This window comes from Bombina bombina, chromosome 4, assembly GCF_027579735.1.
Source record: "Bombina bombina isolate aBomBom1 chromosome 4, aBomBom1.pri, whole genome shotgun sequence".
In the NCBI taxonomy this organism is placed as follows: domain Eukaryota; kingdom Metazoa; phylum Chordata; class Amphibia; order Anura; family Bombinatoridae; genus Bombina; species Bombina bombina.
The window spans coordinates 1,120,089,764-1,120,116,358 of record NC_069502.1 but is presented as its reverse complement, the minus strand read 5'-3'; the positions used below and the strand labels follow the sequence as shown (position 1 = coordinate 1,120,116,358).

The following is a 26,595-nucleotide window of genomic DNA, read 5'->3' as shown; positions in this document are numbered from 1 at the left end:
CCCAGTGATGTCTGAAATAATCTCTTTCAATTCTGGCCCAAAAAGGGTCTTACCTTTGAAAGGGATATTAAGCAATTTTGTCTTGGAAGATACATCCGCCAACCAAGACTTTAGCCAGAGCGCTCTGCGCGCCACAATTGCAAACCCTGAATTTTTCGCCGCTAATATCGCTAATTGCAAAGCGCCATCCAAAATAAAGGAATTAGCCAACTTAAGTGCGTGAATTCTGTCCATGACTTCCTCATATGGAGTCTCCTTATTGAGCGACTTTTCTAGTTCATCGAACCAAAAACACGCCGCCGTAGTGACAGGAATAATGCACGAAATTGGTTGGAGGAGGAAACCTTGCTGAACAAAAATCTTTTTAAGCAAGCCCTCCACATTTTTATCCATAGGATCTTTGAAAGCACAATTGTCCTCAATGGGAATAGTTGTGCGTTTGGCTAGCGTAGAAACTGCCCCCTCGACCTTAGGGACTGTTTGCCATGTGTCCTTCCTTGGGTCGACCATTGGGAACTTTTTATTAAATATAGGAGGTGGGACAAAAGGTATTCCTGGTTTCTCCCACTCCTTAGACACTATGTTCGCCACCCTTTTAGGTATCGGAAAGGCATCAGGGTGCACCGGGACCTCTAGGAATTTGTCCATTTTGCACAATTTTTCTGGAATGACCAAAGAGTCACAATCATCCAGCGTAGTTAGTACCTCCTTAAGTAAGGCGCGGAGATGCTCTAACTTAAATTTAAACGTCACAACATCAGGTTCTGCCTGTTGAGAAATTCTTCCTGAATCAGAAATTTCCCCCTCCGACAAACCCTCCCTCACTGCCAATTCTGACTGGTGTGAGGGTATGACAGATAAATTATCATCAGCGCACTCTTGCTCTACTGTATTTAAAACTGAGCAATCACGCTTTCTTTGAAATGCTGGCATTTTGGATAAAATATTAGCTATAGAATTATCCATTACAGCCGTTAATTGTTGCATAGTAACAAGCATTGGCGCGCTAGATGTACTAGGAATAGCCTGCGCGGGCATAACTGGTATTGACACAGAAGGAGAGGATGAAGAACTATCCCCACTACCTTCATCTGAAATGTGACAGTACCGTCCTTACTTTGTCTGGACGCCATGGCACAATTATCACATAAATTTGAAGGGGGGACCACCTTGGCCTCCATACATACAGAACATGATCTATCTGAAGGTACAGACATGTTAGACAGGCTTATAACGCTATAAATGCAATAAAACCGTTTTTAAACAAAACCGTTACTGTCTCTTTAAATGTTAAACAGAGCACACTTTATTTCTGGATATGTGAAAAACTATGAAGGAAATACCCGATCTTTACCAAATTTGCACCCTAGTGTCTTAATGCCTTAAAAGTATTGCACCCCAATTTTCAAGATTGTAACCCCTTAAATGAGGAAACCGGACCTGTTTTATCAATTAGCCCCTTTAAAACCACTACAGTCCCAGCCACAGCGTTTGCTGCGACTTCACCTGTCCTTGGGGGTTATACGATACCAAAATAAGCCTTCCAGGAACGTTTTTAATAGCCACCAGACCCTCTCACATGAAACTGCATGCACTGCATCCAAAAGAAACTGCGCAATTATGGCGCGAAAATGAGGCTCTGCCTATTAGAGAGAAAGGCCCTTCCTGACTGGGAAGGTGTCTAAACTACTGCCTAGCGCCTAAAAACGTTCCCCAATTCACAAGTTTTGAAAAAACACTTCAAACCTCATATAAATATTGAATAAAGCAATCGATTTAGCCCATAAGAGTGTCAACCAGTATATAGCCCATTAATAAGCCTTCATTCTGTTAAGAGTCTAAGAAAATGGCTTACCGATCCCCAAGAGGGAAAATGACAGTCTTCTAGCATTACACAGTCTTGTTAGAAAATGGACTAGTCATACCTTGAGCAGAAAAGTCTGCAAACTGTTCCCCCAACTGAAGTTCTCTGGGCTCAACAGTCCTGCGTGGGAACAGCAATTGATTTTAGTTACTGCTGCTAAAATCATACTCCTCTTTTAAACAGAACTCTTCATCTTTTTCTGTTTTAGAGTAAATAGTACAAACCGGCACTATTTTAAAAGAACAAACTCTTGATAGAAGAATAAAAAACTACAACTAAACACCACATACTCTTCACCATCTCCGTGGAGATGCTACTTGTTCAGAACGGCAAAGAGAATGACTGAGGGGCGGAGCCTGAGGAGGGGCTATATGGGCAGCTTTTGCTGTGCTCTTTGCCATTTCCTGTTGGGGAAGAGAATATTCCCACAAGTAAGGATGACGCCGTGGACCGGACACACCAATGTTGGAGAAACAAATAATACAACACACAGAGAAAGTCCAGCACTCACTTACAAGCTCTCAGCTAAAATTAAAGGCAAAAATGGAAGGGTTAGTTACCGCATCTGGCCAAATGGGACAAGCTTAGGTACCTCGTCATGGTCCCTTCCAAACCTGGGTCCCTAAAATAGCCACACAATGCAAGCTCTCAATCCAGCAAACTGGGAACAAGTGAAGGGAGCACAGGCTTCTGTAATCACCCTAGACATATACAAAACACGGAAGGGGACTGCACTCTCAGACTGGACTGGATACACATCTCATGACCCTGCAACATGCTCAGCCCTGGGTACTCACTGGCACTCACAGGAAGCTGTGATGTCCCCAGAGTTACTGGCAGTTAACCCCAGACAGGACTGGGTGCAAGGCCCATAGGGAAAATAAATACAACAACACGGAAGGGGACTGCACTCTCAGACTGGACTGGGTACACACACACACAAATATATATATGTATATACAGTATATATATATACACACACATACATATATATATACTTTATGTGGTACAATGAGCTTCGTACCGCATTACATATATATGTTGTATTGGGTAAAGGGTTAAATTCACTACTAATGTTAAATTTACTTAATTTTCTTCATATCCTTTCTTTAAAAGCATATGAAGATATCATTAGCAGAAATGCTATACTGTGACCTAGCTCACCAAATGTGTTCAGCTAGCTCCCTGTAGTGCACTGCTGCTTAGAAGCTGACTAACTATGTGTTTAATCTATTTGCAGGGGTTAAACACATAGTTATAAGCAAGTAATAGAGCAATAAATTAAATGCTCTAACATATTTGAGCATTTTCTTTTTGTGCTTTTACAACCCTTTAAAGTGATGGTAAAGTAGATCTTATTTAAATATGTAATTTAATTCCTTCTAAATGTATAGATTTTTTTTAATATATCTGTCAATAAAGAAGTTCATTTTAAATGTATTTATTTTTCCTGCTCTTTTAGGATACCTTCGACCTCTTACTGTGATTTCTCCACAAGGCTGCTGACACTGCCCACCCTATCAGCGCACTCCTGGCCTTGGATAAATCTGAAACTCCGCTGTAAACTGTGTTTACTGAGCACTCTCACATGCACGTACACTTCCTGCCTGGATAAGCTGCGCATGCACAGTTTGTCTTCCTATGTTGTATAGAGACTTGGGAGAGCATGATTGTGAAAGTAGATAGAACATACGCAGCAGATTCGCCATATGGGAAAGAGAAAAAAAAATATTTTTGTCTGGGATGCTTAGCAGACATAACAGCTGGAAAAATACAAGTTTAACACTTAAAAGGGTTTGAAAATTAGTAAGATATTTACTTACTTTTAAAATAAAGGTTTCTTGCGATCTTGTATCCAGAACAAGTAAAACCTAAAAAAAAATAAAAAATCAATAAATTCAACAATGTTTAGTATATGGAGCAAAAGAACGTCATGACTTTATATGCATTTTTTTTAAATAAACTGCAGTGGAAGAAAGAAGAGAGAAAAGATCTATGTATTATATAATTAACATGAAGAATCACTAAAGTTTCTTTATCATCAAATGGATATTTTACTCAAAAAAACTGTCATTTATGTGAAAGACCAGCAATAAATGGTATTTTTTTGTTGACTAAAATGTGAAGTAAAGTTTTTTTAAAGGGATAAAGCAAAAGTAAACTTACATTATTCAGATCAGAGTGGATTTGATTTAAATCAATTGTAATCATAATTCTATTTTCTATATGCTTTCTATATAAAGGTTTCATTTTTTGAACAATAACAATTCAGATTATTTTTCCAGCTATATCAGAAAATCACGGATTTAATTATATACCATTAGAAATAAATAGATACATTATGAAATTATTAGGAGGTGAACTATCACCAGCATATTATGTTCATCATTCATATTTGAACAACTTTTCTGCTGTATTTTATTGGAAGGAGAAAAATAATCACAATTGAAATAGTTTTATATTTAACTAAAGAAACATAATTATTACCTTAACAATTAAATTGTTTTTAAAACTAAAACAATACCATTATAGGTTTTACTTTCATTTTTACTACTTGCCCCTCCTTCCTCACACTTAGGTCCTTGTGCAGATCTATTCCACTCCAAATAATATTCTATTTTTTGAACTACATGAAATTTAGTAAGGGATTGATTCTATGTACATAGAATTGCAGGGGAACAGTGGGATTAACCCTTTAGTGACCAGAACACTTCAATTTTTTGACCGTTTGGGACCAGGGCTATTTTTACATTTCTGTTGTGTTTGTGTTTAGCTGTAATTTTCCTCTAACTCATTTACTGTACCCACATATATTATATACACAGGTTTTCTCGCCATTAAATGGACTTTCTAAAGATACCATTATTTTCATCATATCTTATAATTTACTATAATTTTTTTTTATAAAATATGAGGAAAAATGAAAAAAAAAAAAAAACACTTTTTCTAACGTTGAGCCCCAAAATCTGTTGCACATCTACAACAACCAAAAAACACCCATGCTAAATAGTTTCTAAATTTTGTCCTGAGTTTAGAAATACCCAATGTAAGTTCTTTGCTTTGTTTGCAAGTTATAGGGCAATAAATACAAGTAGCACTTTTTTCAAACAATATTTTTCTCTCCAAAATTAGCGATAGTTACATTGTAACACTATCTGTCAGGAATCCCTGAATATCCCTTCACATGTATATATATATATATATATATATATATATATATATATATATATATATATATATATATATATTTTAGAAGACAACCCACAGTATTTTGGTATACTTCATGCCACCATTTCACCGCCAAATGCGTTTAAATAAAAAAAATCATCAGCTTTTTCACAAACTTTAGGTTTCTCACTGAAAGTATTTACAAACAGCTTGTGCAATTATGGCAAAACTGGTTGTAAATGCTTCTCTGGGATCCCCTTTGTTCAGAAATAGCAGACATATATGGCTTTGGCGTTGCTTTTTGGTAATTAGAAGGCGGCTAAATACCGCTGCGCACCACACGTCTATTATGCCCAGCAGTGAAGGGGTTAATTAGGTAGCTTGTAGGGTTAATTTTAGGTTAGTGTAGTAGACAACCCAAAGTATTGATCTAGGCCCATTTTGGTATATTTCATGCCACCATTTCACCGCCAAATGCGATCAAAAAAATATTTAACTATTTCACAATTTTACGTTTCTCACTGAAATTATTTACAAACAGTTAGTGCAATCACAACACAGTGGTTATAAACTCTTCTCTAGGATCCTTTGTTTAGAAATAGCAGATATATATGGCTTTGGCATTGCTTTTTGGTAAATAGAAGGCTGCAAAATGCTGCTGCGCACCACACGTGTATTATGCCCAGCAGTTAAGGGGTTAATTAGGTAGCTTGTAGGGTTAATTTTAGCTTTAATTTAGAAATCAGCCTCCCCCCTGACCCCCCTCAAACAGCTCCCTTCCCTCCCCCACCCCACAATTGTCACCGCCATCTTAAGTACTGGCAGAAAGTCTACCAGTATAAAAATAAAAGGTGTGCTTTATTTATATATATATATATATATATATATATATATATATATATATATATATATATATATATATATATATATATATATAATATATATATATATATATATATATATACACACATTTTTTTTTAGTAAACTGGGTACTGGCAGGCAGTACCTCAATATCGAGGCATCACTGCAATAACATGAAAGCAGCTGGAAGCGATCGGACGTACAGGATACGTCCTTGGTCCTTAAGCTACATTTTTTGTAGGGTGTACCCTGTACACCCTTGGTCCTTAAGGGGTTAAAGGGTCGGTAAAAAAAAAATAATAATTCTTGATTCAGATAGAATATTCAGTTTTAAACAACTTTCCAATATATTATATATTATAAGTGTAGGATCCCCCAACCTCCCTGAGCCCACCCAAACAGCTCTCTCATCACCCCGCCCCTGCAACCTAATGGCCGCCATCTTAGGTACTGGCAGCTGTCTGCCAGTACCCAGTTTAATAAAAAATGTGCCTTTTTTTCTAAAATAAACTAAACACCCCATTTTATGTAGTATAGCTGCAACCCCTCAATACACTACCCCCCCTCCCTGATCCCTTTACAAACTTTTTATTTCCCCCTCCCTCTCCATCCTTGGACAACCGTTAATGTCCGTGCGCGCTCCCAAGCCGAGCCCCACCACACCCCCAGACACTCAGGAACCGGACCTAGCACCAGCCGCACACTTGCCTCCCTGCTATGGCTCCGACCCACCAACGATCGGCACCATTGCTGGCCGATGCGGAGAGGGAGACAGAGTGCCTCTCTCTGCATCGGATGCTAAAAAAAATGTTATTGCAGGATGCCTCAATATCGAGGCATCACTGCAATAACATGAAAGCAGCTGGAAGCGATCGGACGTACAGGATAAATTTTTTTGTAGGACGTACCCTGTACGCCCTTGGTCCTTAAGGGGTTAAAGGGTCGGTAAAGACAAAATAAAATTTTCTTGATTCAGATAGAATATTCAGTTTTAAACAACTTTCCAATGTACTTCTATGATCTCATTTGCTTCATTCTTATGGTATCCTTTCTTGAAAAGCATACCTAGGGAGGCTCAGGAGCAGCCATACACTACTGAGAGCTAACTGCCGATTGGTGGCTGCACATATGCCTCTTGTTACTGGCTTACTCCATGTGTTCAGCTAGCTCCCAGTAGTGCATTGCTGCTCATTCAACAAAGGATAACAAGAGAATGAAGCAATTTGATAATAGAAGTAAACAAACATTTTTAATTGGGTGTTCTATCTGTATCATAAAAGAAAAAAACATAATTTATGTAAGAACTTACCTGATAAATTCATTTCTTTCATATTAGCAAGAGTCCATGAGCTAGTGACGTATGGGATATACATTCCTACCAGGAGGGGCAAAGTTTCCCAAACCTCAAAATGCCTATAAATACACCCCTCACCACACCCACAAATCAGTTTAACGAATAGCCAAGAAGTGGGGTGATAAGAAAAAAGAATTGGAATAATTGTGCTTTATACAAAAAAATCATAACCACCACAAAAAAGGGTGGGCCTCATGGACTCTTGCTAATATGAAAGAAATGAATTTATCAGGTAAGTTCTTACATAAATTATGTTTTCTTTCATGTAATTAGCAAGAGTCCATGAGCTAGTGACGTATGGGATAATGACTACCCAAGATGTGGACCTTCCACGCAAGTCACTAGAGAGGGAGGGATAAAATAAAGACAGCCAATTCCGCTGAAAAATAATCCACACCCAAAATAAAGTTTAAATCTTATAATGAAGAAAACTGAAATTATAAGCAGAAGAATCAAACTGAAACAGCTGCCTGAAGTATTTTTCTACCAAAAACTGCTTCAGAAGAAGAATACACATCAAAATGGTAGAATTTAGTAAAAGTATGCAAAGAAGACCAAGTTGCTGCTTTGCAAATCTGATCAATCGAAGCTTCATTCCTAAACGCCCAGGAAGTAGAAACTGACCTAGTAGAATGAGCTGTAATCCTTTGAGGCGGAGATTTACCCGACTCGACATAAGCATGATGAATTAAAGATTTCAACCAAGATGCCAAAGAAATGGCAGAGGCCTTCTGACCTTTCCTAGAACCGGAAAAGATAACAAATAGACTAGAAGTCTTTCGGAAATTCTTAGTAGCTTCAACATAATATTTCAAAGCTCTAACTACATCCAAAGAATGCAATGATCTCTCCTTAGAATTCTTAGGATTAGGACATAATGAAGGAACCACAATTTCTCTACTAATGTTGTTAGAATTTACAACCTTAGATAAAAATTTAAAAGAAGTTCGCAACACCGCCTTATCCTGATGGAAAATCAGAAAAGGAGATTCACAAGAAAGAGCAGATAATTCAGAAACTCTTCTAGCAGAAGAGATGGCCAAAAGAAAACAAAACTTTCCAAGAAAGTAATTTAATGTCCAGTGAATGCATAGGTTCAAACGGAAGAGCTTGAAGAGCCCCCAGAACCAAATTCAAACTCCAAGGAGGAGAAATTGACTTAATAACAGGTTTTATACGAACCACAGCTTGTACAAAACAATGAATATCAGGAAGAATAGCAATCCTTCTGTGAAAAAGAAAAGAAAGAGCAGAGATTTGTCCTTTCAAGGAACTTGCAGACAAACCTTTATCCAAACCATCCTGAAGAAACTGAAAAATTCTCGGAATTCTAAAAGAATGCCAGGAAAAATGATGAGAAAGACACCAAGAAATGTAAGTCTTCCAGACTCGATAATATATCTTCCTAGATACAGATCTACAAGCCTGTAACATAGTATTAATCACAGAGTCAGAGAAATCTCTTTGACTAAGAATCAAGCGTTCAATCTCCATACCTTTAAATTTAAGGATTTGAGATCCTGATGGTAAAAAAGGACCTTGTGACAGAAGGACTGGTCTTAACGGAAGAGTCCACGGTTGGCAAGAAGCCATGCGGACAAGATCCGTATACCAAAACCTGTGAGACCATGCTGGAGCTACCAGCAGAACAAACGAGCATTCCTTCAGAATCTTGGAGATTACTCTTGGAAGAAGAACTAGAGGCGGAAAGATATAGGCAGGATGATACTTCCAAGGAAGTGACAATGCATCCACTGCTTCCGCCTGAGGATCCCTGGATCTGGACAGATACCTGGGGAGTTTCTTGTTTAGATAAGAAGCCATCAGATCTATTTCTGGAAGTCCCCACATTTGAACAATCTGAAGAAACACCTCTGGGTGAAGAGACCATTCGCCCGTATGTAACGTTTGGCGACTGAGATAATCCGCTTTCCAATTGTCAATACCTGGGATATGAACCGCAGAGATTAGACAGGAGCTGGATTCAGCCCATACCAGTATTCGAGATACTTCTTTCATAGCCAGAGGACTGTGAGTCCCTCCTTGATGATTGACATATGCCACAGTTGTGACATTGTCTGTCTGAAAACAAATGAACGATTCTCTCTTTAGAAGAGGCCATGACTGAAGAGCTTCTGAAAATTGCACGGAGTTCCAAAATATTGATTGGTAATCTCACCTCCTGAGATTTCCCAAATCCCTTGTGCTGTCAGAAACCCCCATACAGCTCCCCAACCTGTCAGACTTGCACCTGTTGAGATCACAGTCCAGGTTGGAAGAAAAAAAGAAGCCCCCTGAACTAAACGATGGTGGTCTGTACCACGTCAGAGGGTGTCGAACAATCAGTTTTAAAGATATTAAATGAGATATCTTTGTATAATCCCGGCACCACTGGTTCAGCATACAGAGCTGAAGAGGTTGCATGTGAAAATGAGCAAAGGGGAACACGTCCAATGCAGCAGTCATAAGAACCTAGAATTTCCATGCATAAGGCTACCGAAGTGAATGATTGAGACTGAAGGTTTCGATAAGCTGAAACTAATTTCAGACGTCTCCTGACCAACAGAGACAGAGTCATGGACACTGAATCTATCCGGAAATCTAAAAAAGGTTACTCTTGTCTGAGGAATCAACAAACTGATTGGTTAATTGATCCTCCAACCATGTTCTTGAAGAAACAACACTCATAAAAAGCTGGAAAGGATCTTTCCATTGAAAATGAGCAAAGGGAATTGAATCCAATGCTGTTAAAACTTCTATGCATATATAGCAACTGAAGGAAATAATAGAGACTAAAGGTACCGACAGACGGAACCCAATACAAATTGTCCCTTGTCTGATAGAGACAAAGATAGACATAAACCATCTGGAAACCTAAAAAAAAAAAAAAAAAAAGGTGACCCTTGCTTGAGGAATTAAGAGCTTTTGAAAAAACATAATTTATGTAAGAACTTACCTGATAAATTCATTTCTTTCATATTAGCAAGAGTCCATGAGCTAGTGACGTATGGGATATACATTCCTACCAGGAGGGGCAAAGTTTTGCCAAACCTTAAAATGCCTATAAATACACCCCTCACCACACCCACAATTCAGTTTAACGAATAGCCAAGAAGTGGGGTGATAAGAAAAAAGTGCGAAAGCATATAAAATAAGGAATTGGAATAATTGTGCTTTATACAAAAAAATCATAACCACCACAAAAAAGGGCGGGCCTCATGGACTCTTGCTAATATGAAAGAAATGAATTTATCAGGTAAGTTCTTACATAAATTATGTTTTCTTTCATGTAATTAGCAAGAGTCCATGAGCTAGTGACGTATGGGATAATGACTACCCAAGATGTGGATCTTTCCACACAAGAGTCACTAGAGAGGGAGGGATAAAATAAAGACAGCCAATTCCTGCTGAAAATAATCCACACCCAAAATAAAGTTTAATGAAAAACATAAGCAGAAGATTCAAACTGACACCGCTGCCTGAAGTACTTTTCTACCAAAAACTGCTTCAGAAGAAGAAAATACAACAAAATGGTAGAATTTGGTAAAAGTATGCAAAGAGGACCAAGTTGCCGCTTTGCAAATCTGATCAACCGAAGCTTCATTCCTAAACGCCCAGGAAGTAGAAACTGACCTAGTAGAATGAGCTGTAATCCTATGAGGCGGAGTCTTACCTGACTCAACAAAGGCAAGATGAATTAAAGATTTCAACCAAAATGCCAAAGAAATGGCAGAAGTTTTCTGGCCTTTCTAAAACCGGAAAAGATAACAAATAAACTAGAAGTCTTTCGGAAAGACTTAGTAGCTTCAACATAATATTTCAAAGCTCTAATAACATCCAAAGAATGCAACGATTTCTCCTTAGAATTCTTAGGATTAGGACATAATGAAGGAACCACAATGTCTCTACTAAAGTTGTTGGAATTCACAACTTAGGTAAAAATTCAAAAGAAGTTCGCAACACCGCCTTATCCTGATGAAAAATCAGAAAAGGAGACTCACAAGAAAGAGCAGATAATTCAGAAACTCTTCTGGCAGAAGAGATGGCCAAAAGGAACAAAACTTTCCAAGAAAGTAATTTAATATCCAATGAATGCATAGGTTCAAATGGAGGAGCTTGAAGAGCCCCCAGAACCAAATTCAAACTCCAAGGAGGAGAAATTGACTTAATGACAGGCTTTATACGAACCAAAGCTTGTACAAAACAATGAATATCAGGAAGAATAGCAATCTTTCTGTGAAAAAGAACAAAAAGAGCAGAGATTTGACCTTTCAAGGAACTTGCGGACAAACCCTTATCTAAACCATCCTGAAGAAACTGTAATATTCTCGGTATTCTAAAAAAATGCCAAGAAAAATGATGAGAAAGACACCAAGAAATATAAGTCTTCCAGACTCTATAATATATCCCTCTGGATACAGATTTACGAGCCTGTAACATAGTATTAATCACAGAGTCAGAGAAACCTCTTTGACCAAGAATCAAGCGTTCAATCTCCATACCTTTAAATTTAAGGATTTCAAATCTGATGGAAAAAAGGACCTTGAGACAAAAGGTCTGGTCTTAACGGAAGAGTCCACGGTTGGCAAGAGGCCATCCGGACAAGATCCGCATACCAAAACCTGTGAGGCCATGCCGGAGCTACCAGCAGAACAAACGAGCATTCCTTCAGAATCTTGGAGATTACTCTTGGAAGAAGAACTAGAGGCGGAAAGATATAGGCAGGATGATACTTCCAAGGAAGTGATAATGCATCCACTGCCTCCGCCTGAGGATCCCGGGATCTGGACAGATACCTGGGAAGTTTCTTGTTTAGATGAGAAGCCATCAGATCTATTTCTGGAAGTTCCCACATTTGAACAATCTGAAGAAATACCTCTGGGTGAAGAGACCATTCGCCCGGATGAAACGTTTGGCGACTGAGATAATCCGCTTTCCAATTGTCCATACCTGGGATATGAACCGCAGAGAGTAGACAGGAGCTGGATTCCGCCCAAACCAAAATTCGAGATACTTCTTTCATAGCCAGAGGACTGTGAGTCCCTCCTTGATGATTGATGTATGCCACAGTTGTGACATTGTCTATAGGAAAACAAATGAACAACTCTCTCTTCAGAAGAGGCCAAGACTGAAGAGCTCTGAAAATTGCACAGAGTTCCAAAATATTGATCGGTAATCTCACCTCCTGAGATTCCCAAACCCCTTGTGCCGTCAGATACCCCCACACAGCTCCCCAACCTGTAAGACTTGCATCTGTTGAGATTATAGTCCAGGTCGGAAGAACAAAGAAGCCCCCTGAACTAAACGATGGTGATCTGTCCACCATGTCAGAGAGTGTCGTAAAATCGGTTTAAAGATATTAATTGAGAAATCTTTGAGTAATCCCTGCACCATTGGTTCAGCATACAGAGCTGAAGAGGTCGCATGTGAAAACGAGCAAAGGAGATCGCATCTGATGCGGCAGTCCTAAGACCCAACATTTCCATGCATAAGGCTACCAAAGGGAATGATTGTGACTGAAGGTTTTGACAAGCTGATATCAATGTTAAACTTCTCTTGTCTGACAAGGACAAAGTCATAGACACTGAATTTATCTAGAAACCTAAAAAGGTTACCCTTGTCTGAGGAATCAATGAACTGATTGGTAAATTGATCCTCCAACCATGAACTTGAAGAAACAACACAAGTCGATTCGTATGAGATTCTTCGAAAATGAGAAGACTGAGCAAGTACCAAGATATCGTCCAAATAAGGAAATACCAAAACCCTATTCTCTGATTACAGAAAGAAGGGCACCGAGAACCTTTGAAAAAAATTCTTGGAACTGAGGCTAGGCCAAACGGTAGAGCCACAAAACTGGTAATGCTTGTCTAAAAAGAGAATCTCAGACACTAAAAGTGATCTGGATGAATCGGAATATGCAGATACACATCCTGTAAATCTATTGTAGACATATAATGCCCTTGCTAAACAAAAGGCAGGATAGTCCTACAGTAACCATCTTGAATGTTGGTATCCTAACATAACGATTCAATAATGATAGATCCGGAACTGGTCTGAAGGAATTGACCTTCTTTGGTACAATGAAGAGATAAAATAAAACCCCAGCCCCTGTTCCAGAACTGGAACTGGCATAAATACTCCAGCCAACTCTAGATCTGAAACACATTTCAGAAATGCTGAGCCTTTGCTGTGTTAACTGGGACACGGGAAAGAAAAGAATCTCTTAGCAGGAGGCCTTAACTTGAAGCCAATTCTGTACCTTTCTGAAACAATGTTTCTGAAACCAGAGATTAAGAACGGAATTGACCCAAATTTCTTTGAAGAAAACGTAATCTGCCCCATACCAGCTGAGCTGGAATAAGGGCCGCACCTTCATAGGTACTTAGGAGCTGGCTATAGGTTTCTATAAGGCTTGGATATATTCCAAACTGGAAATAGTTTCCAAACTGATACCGCTCCTGAGGATGAAGGATCAGGCTTTTGTTCCTTGTTGTGAGGAAAGGAACGAAAATGATTATTTACCCTGGAAAGAAAGGGAAAGCAAAGTTGACTTAGAAGACATGTCAGCATTCCAAGTTTAATCCATAAAGCTTTTCTAGCTAAAATAGCTAGAGACATATACCTGACATCAACACTAATGATATCAAAAGATGGTATCACCAATAAAATTATTAGCATGTTATAGAATAATAATAATGCTATAAAATTATGATCTGTTACTTGTTGCGCTAAAGCTTCTAACCAAAAAGTTGAAGCTGCAGCAACATCCGCTAAAAATATAGCAGGTCTAAGAAGATTACCTGAACATAAGTAAGCTTTTCTTAGAAAGGATTCAATTTTCCTATCTAAAGGATCCTTAAAAGAAGTACTATCTGCCGTAGGAATAGTAGTACATTAGCAGGAGTAGAGAAAGCCCCATAACCTTAGGGATTTTTGTCCCAAAAAACTCTAATCTGTCAGATGGCACAGGATATAATTTGCTTAAACGTCTAGAAGGAGTAAATAAATTACCCAAATTATTCCATTCCCTGGAAATTACTTCAGAAATAGCATCAGGGAGATAAAACACTTCTGGAATAACTACAGGAGATTTAAAAACCTTATTTAAACGTTTACATTTAGTATCAAGAGGACCAGAATCCTCTATTTCTAATGCAAATAACACTTCTTTAAGTAAAGAACGAATAAATTCCATCTTGAACAAATACAAAGATTTATCAGCATCAACCTCTGAGACAGAAACCTCTGAACCAGAAGAACCATTATCAGTATCAGAATGATGATGTTCATTTAAAAATTCATCTGAAAAAAGAGAAGTTTTAAAAAGACTTTTATGTATACTAGAAGGAGAAATAACAGACATAGCCTTCTTAATGGATTTAAAAAATAAAATCTCTTATGTTATCAGGAACACTCTGAAAATTAGATGTTGACGGAACAGCAACAGGTAATGTAACAGTACTAAAGGAAATTTTATCTGCATTAATAAGTTTGACATGACATGCAATACAAATAACAGCTGGAGAAACAGATACCAAAAGTTTATAGCAGATACACTTAGCTTGGTAGCTCCAGCACTGTGCAGTGATTTTCCTGAAGTATCTTCTGACTCAGTTGCAACGTGGAACATCTTGCAATATGTAAAAGAAAAAAACAACATATAAAGCAAAATTGATCAAATTCCTTAAATGACAGTTTCAGGAATGGGAAAAAAATGCCAGTGAACAAGCTTCTAGCAACCAGAAGCAATAAATAATGAGACTTAAATAATGTGGAGACAAAAATGACGCCCATATTTTTTAGCGCCAAAAAAGACGCCCACATTATTTGGCGCCTAAATGCTTTTGGCGCCAAAAATGACGCCACATCCGGAACGCCGACATTTTTTACGCAAAAAAACGTCAAAAAATGACGCAACTTCCGGCGACACGTATGACGCCGGAAACAGAAAAAAAATTTTGCGCCAAAAAAGTCTGCGCCAAGAATGACGCAATAAAATGAAGCATTTTCTGCCCCCGCGAGCCTAACAGCCCACAGGGAAAAAGTCAAATTTTTTAAGGTAAGAAAAAATGATTGAAACAAATGCATTTATCCCAAATATGAAACTGACTGTCTGAAAAATAAGGAATGTTGAACATTCTGAGTCAAGGCAAATAAATGTTTGAATACATATATTTAGAACTTTATAAATAAAGTGCCCAACCATAGCTTAGAGTGTCACAGAAAATAAGATTTACTTACCCCAGGACACTCATCTACATGTTTGTAGAAAGCCAAACCAGTACTGAAACGAGAATCAGCAGAGGTAATGGTATATATAAGAGTATATCGTCGATCTGAAAAGGGAGGTAAGAGATGAATCTCTACGACCGATAACAGAGAACCTATGAAATAGACCCCGTAGAAGGAGATCACTGCATTCAAATAGGCAATACTCTCCTCACATCCCTCTGACATTCACTGCACGCTGAGAGGAAAACCGGGCTCCAACTTGCTGCGGAGCGCATATCAACGTAGAATCTAGCACAAACTTACTTCACCACCTCCATCGGAGGCAAAGTTTGTAAAACTGAATTGTGGGTGTGGTGAGGGGTGTATTTATAGGCATTTTAAGGTTTGGGAAACTTTGCCCCTCCTGGTAGGAATGTATATCCCATACGTCACTAGCTCATGGACTCTTGCTAATTACATGAAAGAAAATATCCTCTAACTATGTCCTGAAGAGCAAGTGAAACGTATGAGAATCCGCATCCTCAGGAAATAATCTGAATGAAAACAGAAAAATGAAGAATACGCATTTATTGTATCTAAAGAAAACAAATAATGCTATCAATGACCACAAAAAGGCAAAATAGTTTGAATAAAACTCCAAAACCCAGTTCCTAGAAAAGGAACTGGAATAAAAACCCCAGAAGATTCCAGGTCTGAGCAGCGCTTGAACCCCATGGGTACCCAGCCATGCCTCAACAGTATCCAAAATATATAGGACAGAAACACACTGAAAGAAAGTGTTAGCCTTACTGGAATAAAATCAAAGAAATTTGGAAAAAATAGAACCAAATAAATTTCAAAGAAGTCTTAACCTGCCCCTTACCAGCCAAGCTGGAATACGGCATGTGCATCGCAACATTAGGGAGCTAATTTTGAACCCCAATTAAAAACATGTTACTTGGGAAAGAACTCAGGATTCGTTCCTTAAAAAGAACAACCAAACTAGTATAAGCTTAAAGTTTTAGTCTTAGAACTCAATCTTGAAGCCCATAGTAACAGTTAAGAATTGAATCAAATTATAATTGATTATCTTAGAACAAAAGAAATATGGATTTTTTATTTTTTTTAAAAAAAATCACAGAATTCTTCTAGCTAAAATAGCTAAAGACATAGATTAACCCTCATTTGCGAATATATTCAATAAAATGAAGACACAAATGAAATCATTAGCATGATAGTCCAGTTTAAAGGACCAGTCAAAACAGAGGACTTGCAAAATGCAACACAACAAGACAAATGCAACGGCACCTAGTCTAGTAAATGTTGTCCCTTAACAATGCTAAAATAAATCATGATCTGATACTTGATCTTAAAGTAAACAGAAAAAAATGAAGCAATTGCAATATCACAGGACCAAGAAAAGTACCTGAAACTAAATAATTTTCCAAAAATAAGATACAACTATATAAAGGAAAATAAATACTATTTTGCTATAAAAACAATAGCATAATTAGTAGGAGTAGAGATAGCTCCAATAAATTGGAGAACCCTCCAAACTGAATTTAACTGCTGACAAAGAATATAGTTTAAAAATAAAAGACAATTCTCAGCCTATTCCATTCCCTAGTATGGGGAATTGGAAAGAAAACCTCTGAAATCACAGAAGAAATAAAAAGGCAGAAATAGTGTCAGCTAGTCTTAAAGAACTAGTTACCTTAATATCCAAAATAATCAACACCTCTTCAACAAAGAACAAATGTACTTTAATAATAAAAAAAATATATAAAAAAGTAGATTTGTTAGTGTCAATATCTGATGAAGAGAATTTCTGAAAGAGAAAAAAAACATCATCAGAGAAGGATAAATCAGTATGTTGATGGTCATTTGAAACTTTAATAATTAAAAAAGAAGTGAAAAAGACCTAAAAATCGTATTAGAAGGCACAAAGTCAGACATAGCCTTAATCAGAAAAAATATTTCTTATAAATCTTCTAAACATTTCTTGCACTTAAGAATGGAAATGTATAAAGCATAAATACTAATGGAATCTGCATGTAAAAGTATATCATAATAACTTATTACAAACCATAGCTAAAGATAAACATTTATAACATTTAAAATAAATGAACTTAGCTTTGGTAGAACTGAAACTCAGTTAAGCATTTTTCCAGAAGTGGCTTCTGACTCAGGGACAAACTGAGACATCTTGCAATATGTAATAGAAAAAAACAACATATAAAGCAAAATCGATCAAATTCCTTAAATGACAGTTTCAGGAATGGGAAAAAAATGCCAGTGAACAAGCTTCTAGCAACCAGAAGCAATAAATAATGAGACTTAAATAATGTGGAGACAATAGTGACGCCCATATTTTTTAGCGCCAAAAAAGACGCCCACATTATTTGGCGCCTAAATGCTTTTGGCGCCAAAAATGACGCCACATCCGGAACGCCGACACTTTTGGCGCAAAAAAACGTCAAAAAAATGACGCAACTTCCGGCGACACGTATGACACCGGAAACAGAAAACAGTTTTTGCGCCTAAAAAATCTGCGCCAAGAATGACGCAATAAAATGAAGCATTTTCAGCCCCCGCGAGCCTAATAGCCCACAGGCAAAAAGTCAAATTTTAAGGTAAGAATTTTTTTTATTAATTCATATGCATTATCCCAAATATGAAACTGACTGTCTGAAAATAAGGAATGTTGAACATCCTGAGTCAAGGCAAATAAATGTTTGAATACATATATTTAGAACTTTATAAACAAAGTGCCCAACCATAGCTTAGAGTGTCACAGAAAATAAGATTTACTTACCCCAGGACACTCATCTACATGTTTGTAGAAAGCCAAACCAGTACTGAAACGAGAATCAGCAGAGGTAATGGTAAATATAAGAGTATATTGTCGATCTGAAAAGGGAGGTAAGAGATGAATCTCTACGACCGATAACAGAGAACCTTATGAAATAGACCCCGTAGAAGGAGATCATTGCATTCAATAGGCAATACTCTCCTCACATCCCTCTGACATTCACTGCACGCTGAGAGGAAAACCGGGCTCCAACCTGCTGCGGAGCGCATATCAACGTAGAATCTAGCACAAACTTACTTCACCACCTCCATCGGAGGCAAAGTTTGTAAAACTGATTTGTGGGTGTGGTGAGGGGTGTATTTATAGGCATTTTAAGGTTTGGGAAACTTTGCCCCTCCTGGTAGGAATGTATATCCCATACGTCACTAGCTCATGGACTCTTGCCAATTACATGAAAGAAATACATTTTAATAAAATCAAACCTCCATTACCCTCACTTTCCTTGCACGTAGTCTAAGCTCGGCAGCCATTTTTCCCTACTTCAGCTATTCAAAAATGTAAAGACTAATAAAAGGCAGCTTGAACACAACTCTTCAAACTACAAGGGAGGGTTACAGTCTCTGATTATATGTTGTGCTCTGCTTCTTGAATAGAAAAGAAAAACACAGTTGCAGAGCAATATGCAAAAGGTATGTGATGGTAAATAGGGGTTGATTTTATTCAAAATTACATTAACCAAACACAAAGTATTAAAGGGACACTGAACCCAATTTTTTTCTTTCGTGATTCAGATAGAGCATGCAATTTTAAGCAACTTTCTATTTTACTCCTATTATCAAATTGTCTTCATTCTCTTGGTATCTTTATTTAAAAACCAGGAATGTAAGTTTAGATGCCGGCCCATTTTTGGTGAACAACCTGGGTTGTCCTTGCTGATTGGACAGCACCAATAAACAAGTGCTGTCCATTTTTCTGAACCAAACATTTGCTGGCTCCTTATCTTAGATGCCTTCTTTTTCAAATAATGATAGCAAGAGAACGAAGAAAAATTTAATCTGGTTAATTCAAAACTTGAACATTTAAAAAAAAACAAAAAAAAAAAAAAAACACAATAACATTTAAAGGGACAGTCAACTCCAGAATTGTTATTGTTTAAAAATAGATAATCCCTTTATTACCCATTCCCCAGTTTTGCATAAACAACACGGTTATATTAATACACTTTTTACCCCTCTTGTATCTAAGCTTCTGCAAACTGCCCCCTTATTTCAGCTCTTTTGACAGACTTGCTTTTTAGCCAATCAGTGCTCACTCCTAGGTAACTCCACTTGAGTAAGCACAATGTTATCTATATGGAATACATGGACTAACACCCTCTAGCTGTGAAAAACTGTCAAATGCATTCAGATAAGAGGCGGCCTTCTAGGGCTTAGAAATTAGTATATGAGCCTACCTAGGTTTAGCTTTCAACTAAGAATACCAAGAGAACAAAGCAAATTTGATTAAAAAAGTAAATAGGAAAGTTGTTTAAAATTACATGCCCTATCTAAAGCATGAAAGTTTAATTTTGACTAGACTGTCCCTTTAATAAAAAATTTTGAAATGTCCTCCATTATATGAAACAAAAAAATGGACTACAATGTTCCTTTAAGATGCAGACTATATATTACTATTACTTATTGTCAGCAGTCACTGCCTATTTATTAACTATATATATAGCCCTTAATAACTAGATTCAATGTCACCCCCGCTACTGAAGAGTTGTTCTACCATCAGGTTGTCAAGTCCTAGCCTTCAAATGCCGATAACAATACAGGATTAAAGAGTCATATGCCTGTGCAATATTCATTATGGAGAACATTGCATTATTGGAGGGAAGGCCACACAACAGCAGAGAAATGTCACGGACAAAACAGACAATGGTTAAATTACCACACATTTTCTTTCTCAGTAAGCAAGCAGGGAATCTGGCTGGCCAAACAGTTTAAAGACAGCTAAGGGGTTAAACATCTGCAGATAATTATCTTTTGAGAGACTACAAACACATCACAATTACTTATTCATTTTAAGCACAAATAATTAATAACATACTGTATGTTTAAGGGTATGAAAGTATAAACTATATACTTTCTGAAACCAAACTAGCAGACTGCACCCTCTGCTGGAAGAGATATGCTACTGCAGACTGCCAATAAATGGAAAATATCTCTTTAAGTTCTGACATAACGCTGGATGTTATTTTCTGAATTAGAATTTCTTGATTCAGATCCCACGTTTTGTAATCACATTTATTAGTGTCTCGTCTGCTGTCCAGTGTTGGAGGCCATAATTGTCATGGGCATCCTGCTGTAGATCTTGGGATAGAGCTGTGACTCGGTTGGTTACAAACCAAAGGACAAACGGGACACTGGGGAATATGCCAGCTGCTAACTTGTACTGAAATCCAGAAGGGTCATCTTCAGTCTGAAGAAGCAGACAATCTGCAGACTAATTACAAGTCCTTGTGTGTGCACTGCTAGTAAGACTGGGGAAAATGCTACACAGTAGAAAGATATGCTGCAGAAAATGTATTAATAAAACACAAGTGAACAACGCTACAGAAAACATTAGCAAGGTCTGGGACAGGATGAAAAGATAGATATTACTTTGCAACCAGTTAAATTGACATTAAACAGTTTGAGACTGCAATATAAAATGTTTCATTATGTGTAGCAAGCAAACTGCAGTATACTTTGTTTATTTTATCGCCTTTTTCTTGTAATTGAATTCTTAAAATTGTGGTTTTTCTCAATTCCACAGAATTTTCGGAAAGTTATGGGCACTGCCATGTTATAACCTAAGTTTCTCCTGATTTATTTTCTGCTGAGTACAATAAGGGTCTGATATAAAGCAGTCAATAAAAGAGTGTGTGCAAACAATGGCTTCATGGAAACCCAGTTAGCCTCGTTTGCACACTCTTTCATTTAAGTGATGGTAAATCCTAGCATTTTTGAAACCCTAGGATTTACCAGTGCTATAAATAAAAGGGACTTTTAGTCATAAAGTATAGAAAACTTCATGCTTAAATTTCCTTTATTTGCCAGCAGTTTATGCTGAGCAGTGCGTTTTTAAGCCAATAGTCAACTGGCATAATGCCGATCGGCAAGCATGGCTAAGAGGTGGAAACGTCACCTCATAGAGAAAAATAGTGTTTTGCTGTTGGTGGCAGAAGGCGCTCAGCACGGCATAAACTTCAAGTAAATAAAGGAACTTTAATCATTACTTCTTTTATACCTTATATTTGAAAGTCCCCTTTATTCATAGCATTGGTAAATCCTAGTGTTTCAAAAACTCTAGGATTTACCATCACTTTAACTGTTTTCTATTGTCCTAAACAGAAGAGAGATAAGGAAGAAGCTTAGGTTTTAACATGGCAGTGCCCTTTACTTTACAGTACTTTTATAGAAAGTATATATTTAATATTTAAATAACATAATAATAAAAAACATAATTTATGCTTACCTGATAAATTTATTTCTCTTGTAGTGTGTTCAGTCCACGGGTCATCCATTACTTATGGGATATATTCTCCTTCCCAACAGGAAGTTGCAAGAGGATCACCCAAGCAGAGCTGCTATATAGCTCCTCCCCTCACATGTCATATCCAGTCATTCGACCGAAACAAGACGAGAAAGGAGAAACTATAAGGTGCAGTGGTGACTGGAGTTATAATTTTAAAATTTAGAACCTGCCTTAAAAAGACAGGGCGGGCCGTGGACTGAACACACTACAAGAGAAATAAATTTATCAGGTAAGCATAAATTATGTTTTCTCTTGTTAAGTGTGTTCAGTCCACGGGTCATCCATTACTTATGGGATACCAATACCAAAGCTAAGTACACGGATGATGGGAGGGACAAGGCAGGAACATTAAACAGAAGGAACCACTGCCTGTAGAACCTTTCTCCCAAAACCAGCCTCCGAAGAAGCGAAAGTGTCAAATTTGGAAAATTTGGAAAAAGTATGACGTGAAGACCAAGTTGCAGCCGTGCAAATCTGTTCAACAGAGGCCTCATTCTTAAAGGCCCAGGTGGAAGCCACAGCTCTAGTGGAATGAGCTGTAATTCTTTCAGGAGGCTGCTGTCCAGCAGTCTCATAGGCTAAACGTATTATGCTACGAAGCCGAAAAGAGAGAGAGGTAGCCGAAGCCTTTTGACCTCTCCTCTGTCCAGAGTAAACGACAAACAGAGAAGAAGTTTGTCTAAAATCTTTAGTTGCCTGTAAGTAGAACTTCAGAGCACGGACCACGTCTAGATTATGCAAAAGACGTTCTTTCTTTGAAGAAGGATTAGGACATAATGATGGAACAACAATCTCTTGATTGATATTCCTGTTAGAAACAACCTTAGGTAAAAACCCAGGTTTAGTACGCAGAACTACCTTGTCTGAATGAAAGATCAGATAAGGAGAATCACAATGTAAGGCAGATAACTCAGAGACTCTTCGAGCCGAGGAAATAGCCATCAAAAACAAAACTTTCCAAGATAAAAGCTTAATATCAGTGGAATGAAGGGGTTCAAACGGAACACCCTGAAGAACTTTAAGAACCAAGTTTAAGCTCCACGGAGGAGCAACAGCTTTAAACACAGGCTTAATTCTAGCCAAAGCCTGACAAAAGGCCTGGACGTCTGGATGCTCTGCCAGACGATTGTGTAAAAGAATAGACAGAGCTGAAATCTGTCCCTTTAGCGAACTAGCGGATAAACCCCTTTCTAAACCCTCTTGTAGAAAAGCTAATATCCTAGGAATCCTAACCTTACTCCATGAGTAACTCTTGGATTCGCACCAATATAAATATTTACGCCATATCTTATGGTAAATTTTTCTTGTCACAGGTTTCCGAGCCTGTATTAATGTATCAATAACCGAATCCGAAAACCCACGCTTTGATAGAATCAAGCGTTCAATTTCCAGGCAGTCAGCCTCAGAGAAATTAGGTTTGGATGGTTGAAAGGACCCTGAATTAGAAGGTCCTGCCTCAGAGGAAGAGACCATGGTGGACAGGACGACATGTCCACTAGGTCTGCATACCAGGTCCTGCGTGGCCACGCAGGCTCTATCAGAATTACCGATGCCCTCTCCTGTTTGATCCTGGCAATCAGCCGAGGTAGCAACGGAAATGGTGGAAACACATAAGCTATGTTGAAAACCCAAGGGACTGCTAATGCATCTACCAGCACCGCTCCCGGGTCCCTGGACCTGGATCCGTAACAAGGAAGCTTCGCGTTCTGGCGAGATGCCATGAGATCCAGATCCGGTTTGCCCCAACGACGAATCAGTTGAGCAAATACCTCCGGGTGAAGTTCCCACTCTCCCGGATGAAAAGTCTGGCGACTTAGGAAATCCGCCTCCCAGTTCTCTACGCCTGGGATGTGAATCGCTGACAGGTGGCAAGAGTGAGACTCTGCCCAGCAAATTATCTTCGAGACTTCCAACATCGCTAGGGAACTCCTGGTTCCCCCTTGATGATTGATGTAAGCCACAGTCGTGATATTGTCCGACTGAAATCTGATGAACCTCAGCTTTGCTAACTGAGGCCAAGCTAGAAAAGCATTGAATATTGCTCTTAATTCTAGAATGTTTATTGGGAGGAGCTTCTCCTCCTGAGTCCACGATCCCTGAGCATTCAGGGAATTCCAGACTGCTCCCCAGCCTAGAAGGCTGGCATCCGTTGTTACAATCGTCCAATCTGGCCTGCGAAAGGTCATTCCTTTGGACAGATGAACCGGTGACAACCACCAGAGAAGCGAATCTCTGGTCTCCTGGTCCAGATTTAGCAAAGGGGACAGATCTGAGTAATTCCCGTTCCATTGACTGAGCATGCATAGTTGCAGCGGTCTGAGATGCAGGCGCGCAAATGGCACTATGTCCATTGCCGCGACCATTAAGCCGATTACCTCCATGCACTGAGCTACTGATGCGCTTGGAACGGAATGAAGGACACGGCAAGCATTGAGAATCTTTGATAACCTGGACTCCGTCCGGTAAATCTTCATCTCTACAGAATCTATAAGAGTCCCTAGAAAAGGAACCCTTGTGAGTGGTAACAGAGAACTCTTTTCCACGTTCACTTTCCACCCATGCGACCTCAGAAATGCTAGAACTATCTCTATATGAGACTTTGCATTCTGAAAACTTGACGCTTGTATCAGAATGTCGTCTAGGTACGGAGCCACCGCTATGCCTCGTGGTCTTAGTACCACCAGAAGTGAGCCCAGAACCTTCGTAAAAATTCTCGGGGCCGTGGCTAACCCGAAGGGAAGAGCCACAAACTGGTAATGCCTGTCTAGAAAGGCAAACCTCAGGTACCGATAAAGATCTTTGTGAATCGGTATATGAAGGTAAGCATCCTTTAAGTCCACCGTGGTCATATATTGACCCTCTTGGATCATGGGTAGGATGGTTCGAATGGTTTCCATCTTGAACGATGGTACCCTTAGGAATTTGTTTAAGATCTTTAAGTCCAAGATTGGTCTGAAGGTTCCCTCTTTTTTGGGAACCACAAATAGATTTGAGTAAAATCCTTGTCCCTGTTCCGATCGCGGAACTGAGTGGATCACCCCCATGATTAAGAGGTCTTGTACACATTGTAGAAATGCCTCTCTCTTTACTAGGTTTGTCGATAACCTCGAAAGATGGAACCTCCCTTGTGGAGGAGAGGTTTTGAAATCCAGAAGGTATCCCTGAGATATAATCTTTAACGTCCAGGGATCCTGCACATCTCTTGCCCAAGCCTGGGCAAAGAGAGAAAGTCTGCCCCCCACTAAATCCGTCTCCGGATAGGAGGCCCTGACTTCATGCTGTCTTAGGGGCGGGAGTAGGCTTTCTGGCCTGCTTGCCCTTGTTCCATGACTGGTTGCCTTTCCAACCCTGTCTGTAACGAGCAGTAGTTCCTTCCTGTTTTGGAGCGGAGGAAGTCGATGCTGCTCCTGCCTTGAAGTTACGAAAGGCACGAAAATTAGACTGTTTGGCCTTTGGTTTGGCCCTGTCCTGAGTAAGGGCGTGGCCCTTACCTCCCGTAATGTCAGCAATAATTTCCTTCAAACCGGGCCCGAATAAGGTCTGCCCTTTGAAAGGAATGTTAAGTAGTTTAGACTTGGAAGTTACATCCGCTGACAAGGATTTAAGCCAGAGCGCTCTGCGCGCCTGAATGGCGAATCCGGAATTTTTAGCCGTAAGTTTGGTTAGATGTACTACGGCATCTGAAACAAACGCATTAGCTTGCTTAAGGGTTCTAACTTTGCTCAAGGCCTCATCCAACGGCTCTGTGCGAATCGCCTCTTCCAGAGACTCAAACCAGAATGCCGCTGCAGCCGTGACAGGCGCAATGCATGCAAGAGGCTGCAATATAAAACCCTGTTGAACAAACATTTTCTTAAGATAATCCTCTAATTTTTTATCCATTGGATCTGAGAAAGCACAGCTATCCTCCACCGGGATAGTGGTACGCTTGGCTAACGTAGAAACTGCTCCCTCCACCTTAGGGACCGTCTGCCATAAGTCTCGTGTGGTGGCGTCTATAGGGAACATTTTTCTAAATATCGGGGGAGGGGAAAAAGGCACACCGGGTCTATCCCACTCCTTACTTATAATTTCTGTAAGTCTTTTTGGTATAGGAAAAACGTCAGTACACACCGGTACCGCATAGTATCTATCCAACCTACACAATTTCTCTGGAATTGCCACAGTGTCGCAATCATTCAGAGCCGCTAATACCTCCCCTAGTAACACACGGAGGTTCTCAAGCTTAAATTTAAAATTTGAAATTTCTGAATCCGGTCTCCCCGGATCAGAACCGTCACCGACAGAATGAAGCTCACCGTCCTCATGTTCTGCAAATTGTGACGCAGTATCAGACATGGCTCTCGTGTCATCAGCGCGCTCTGTCCTTAACCCAGAGCTATCGCGTTTGCCCCTTAATTCGGGCATATTATATAATACTTCTTTCATAACATTAGCCATATCATGTAAAGTGATTTGTAAGGGCCTAGATGTACTAGGTGTCTCAATCCTACGCATCTCCCGAGCGGGAGACGCAGGTACTGACACGTGAGGAGAGTTAGGCGGCATAACTTCCCCCTCGTTGTCTGGTGATAGCTTCTTTATCGGTACAGATTGACTTTTATTCAAAGCAATATCAATACAATTGGTACACATCGTTCTATTGGGCTCCACATTGGCTTTTGAACATGATGAACAAACAGTTTCCTCTGAATCAGACATGTTTAAAACAGACTTAGCAATGAAACTAACAAGCTTGGAAATCACTTTCAATAAGTTTAC

At 38.9% G+C, this 26,595-nt stretch overlaps 1 protein-coding gene across 4 annotated transcripts in view; it reads right to left on the bottom strand.

Moving 5' to 3' along the window:
- The window catches only part of RPS6KC1 (ribosomal protein S6 kinase C1), a 687,051-nt gene that overhangs the window by 330,496 nt on the left and 329,960 nt on the right, over positions 1–26,595 (bottom strand). For all 4 annotated transcript variants that reach the window (XM_053712472.1, XM_053712474.1, XM_053712473.1 and 1 more), the window contains one exon: positions 3,688–3,735. In XM_053712472.1, the coding sequence (XP_053568447.1) occupies positions 3,688–3,735 (48 nt within the window). The remainder of the gene's footprint in view (positions 1–3,687; positions 3,736–26,595) is intronic.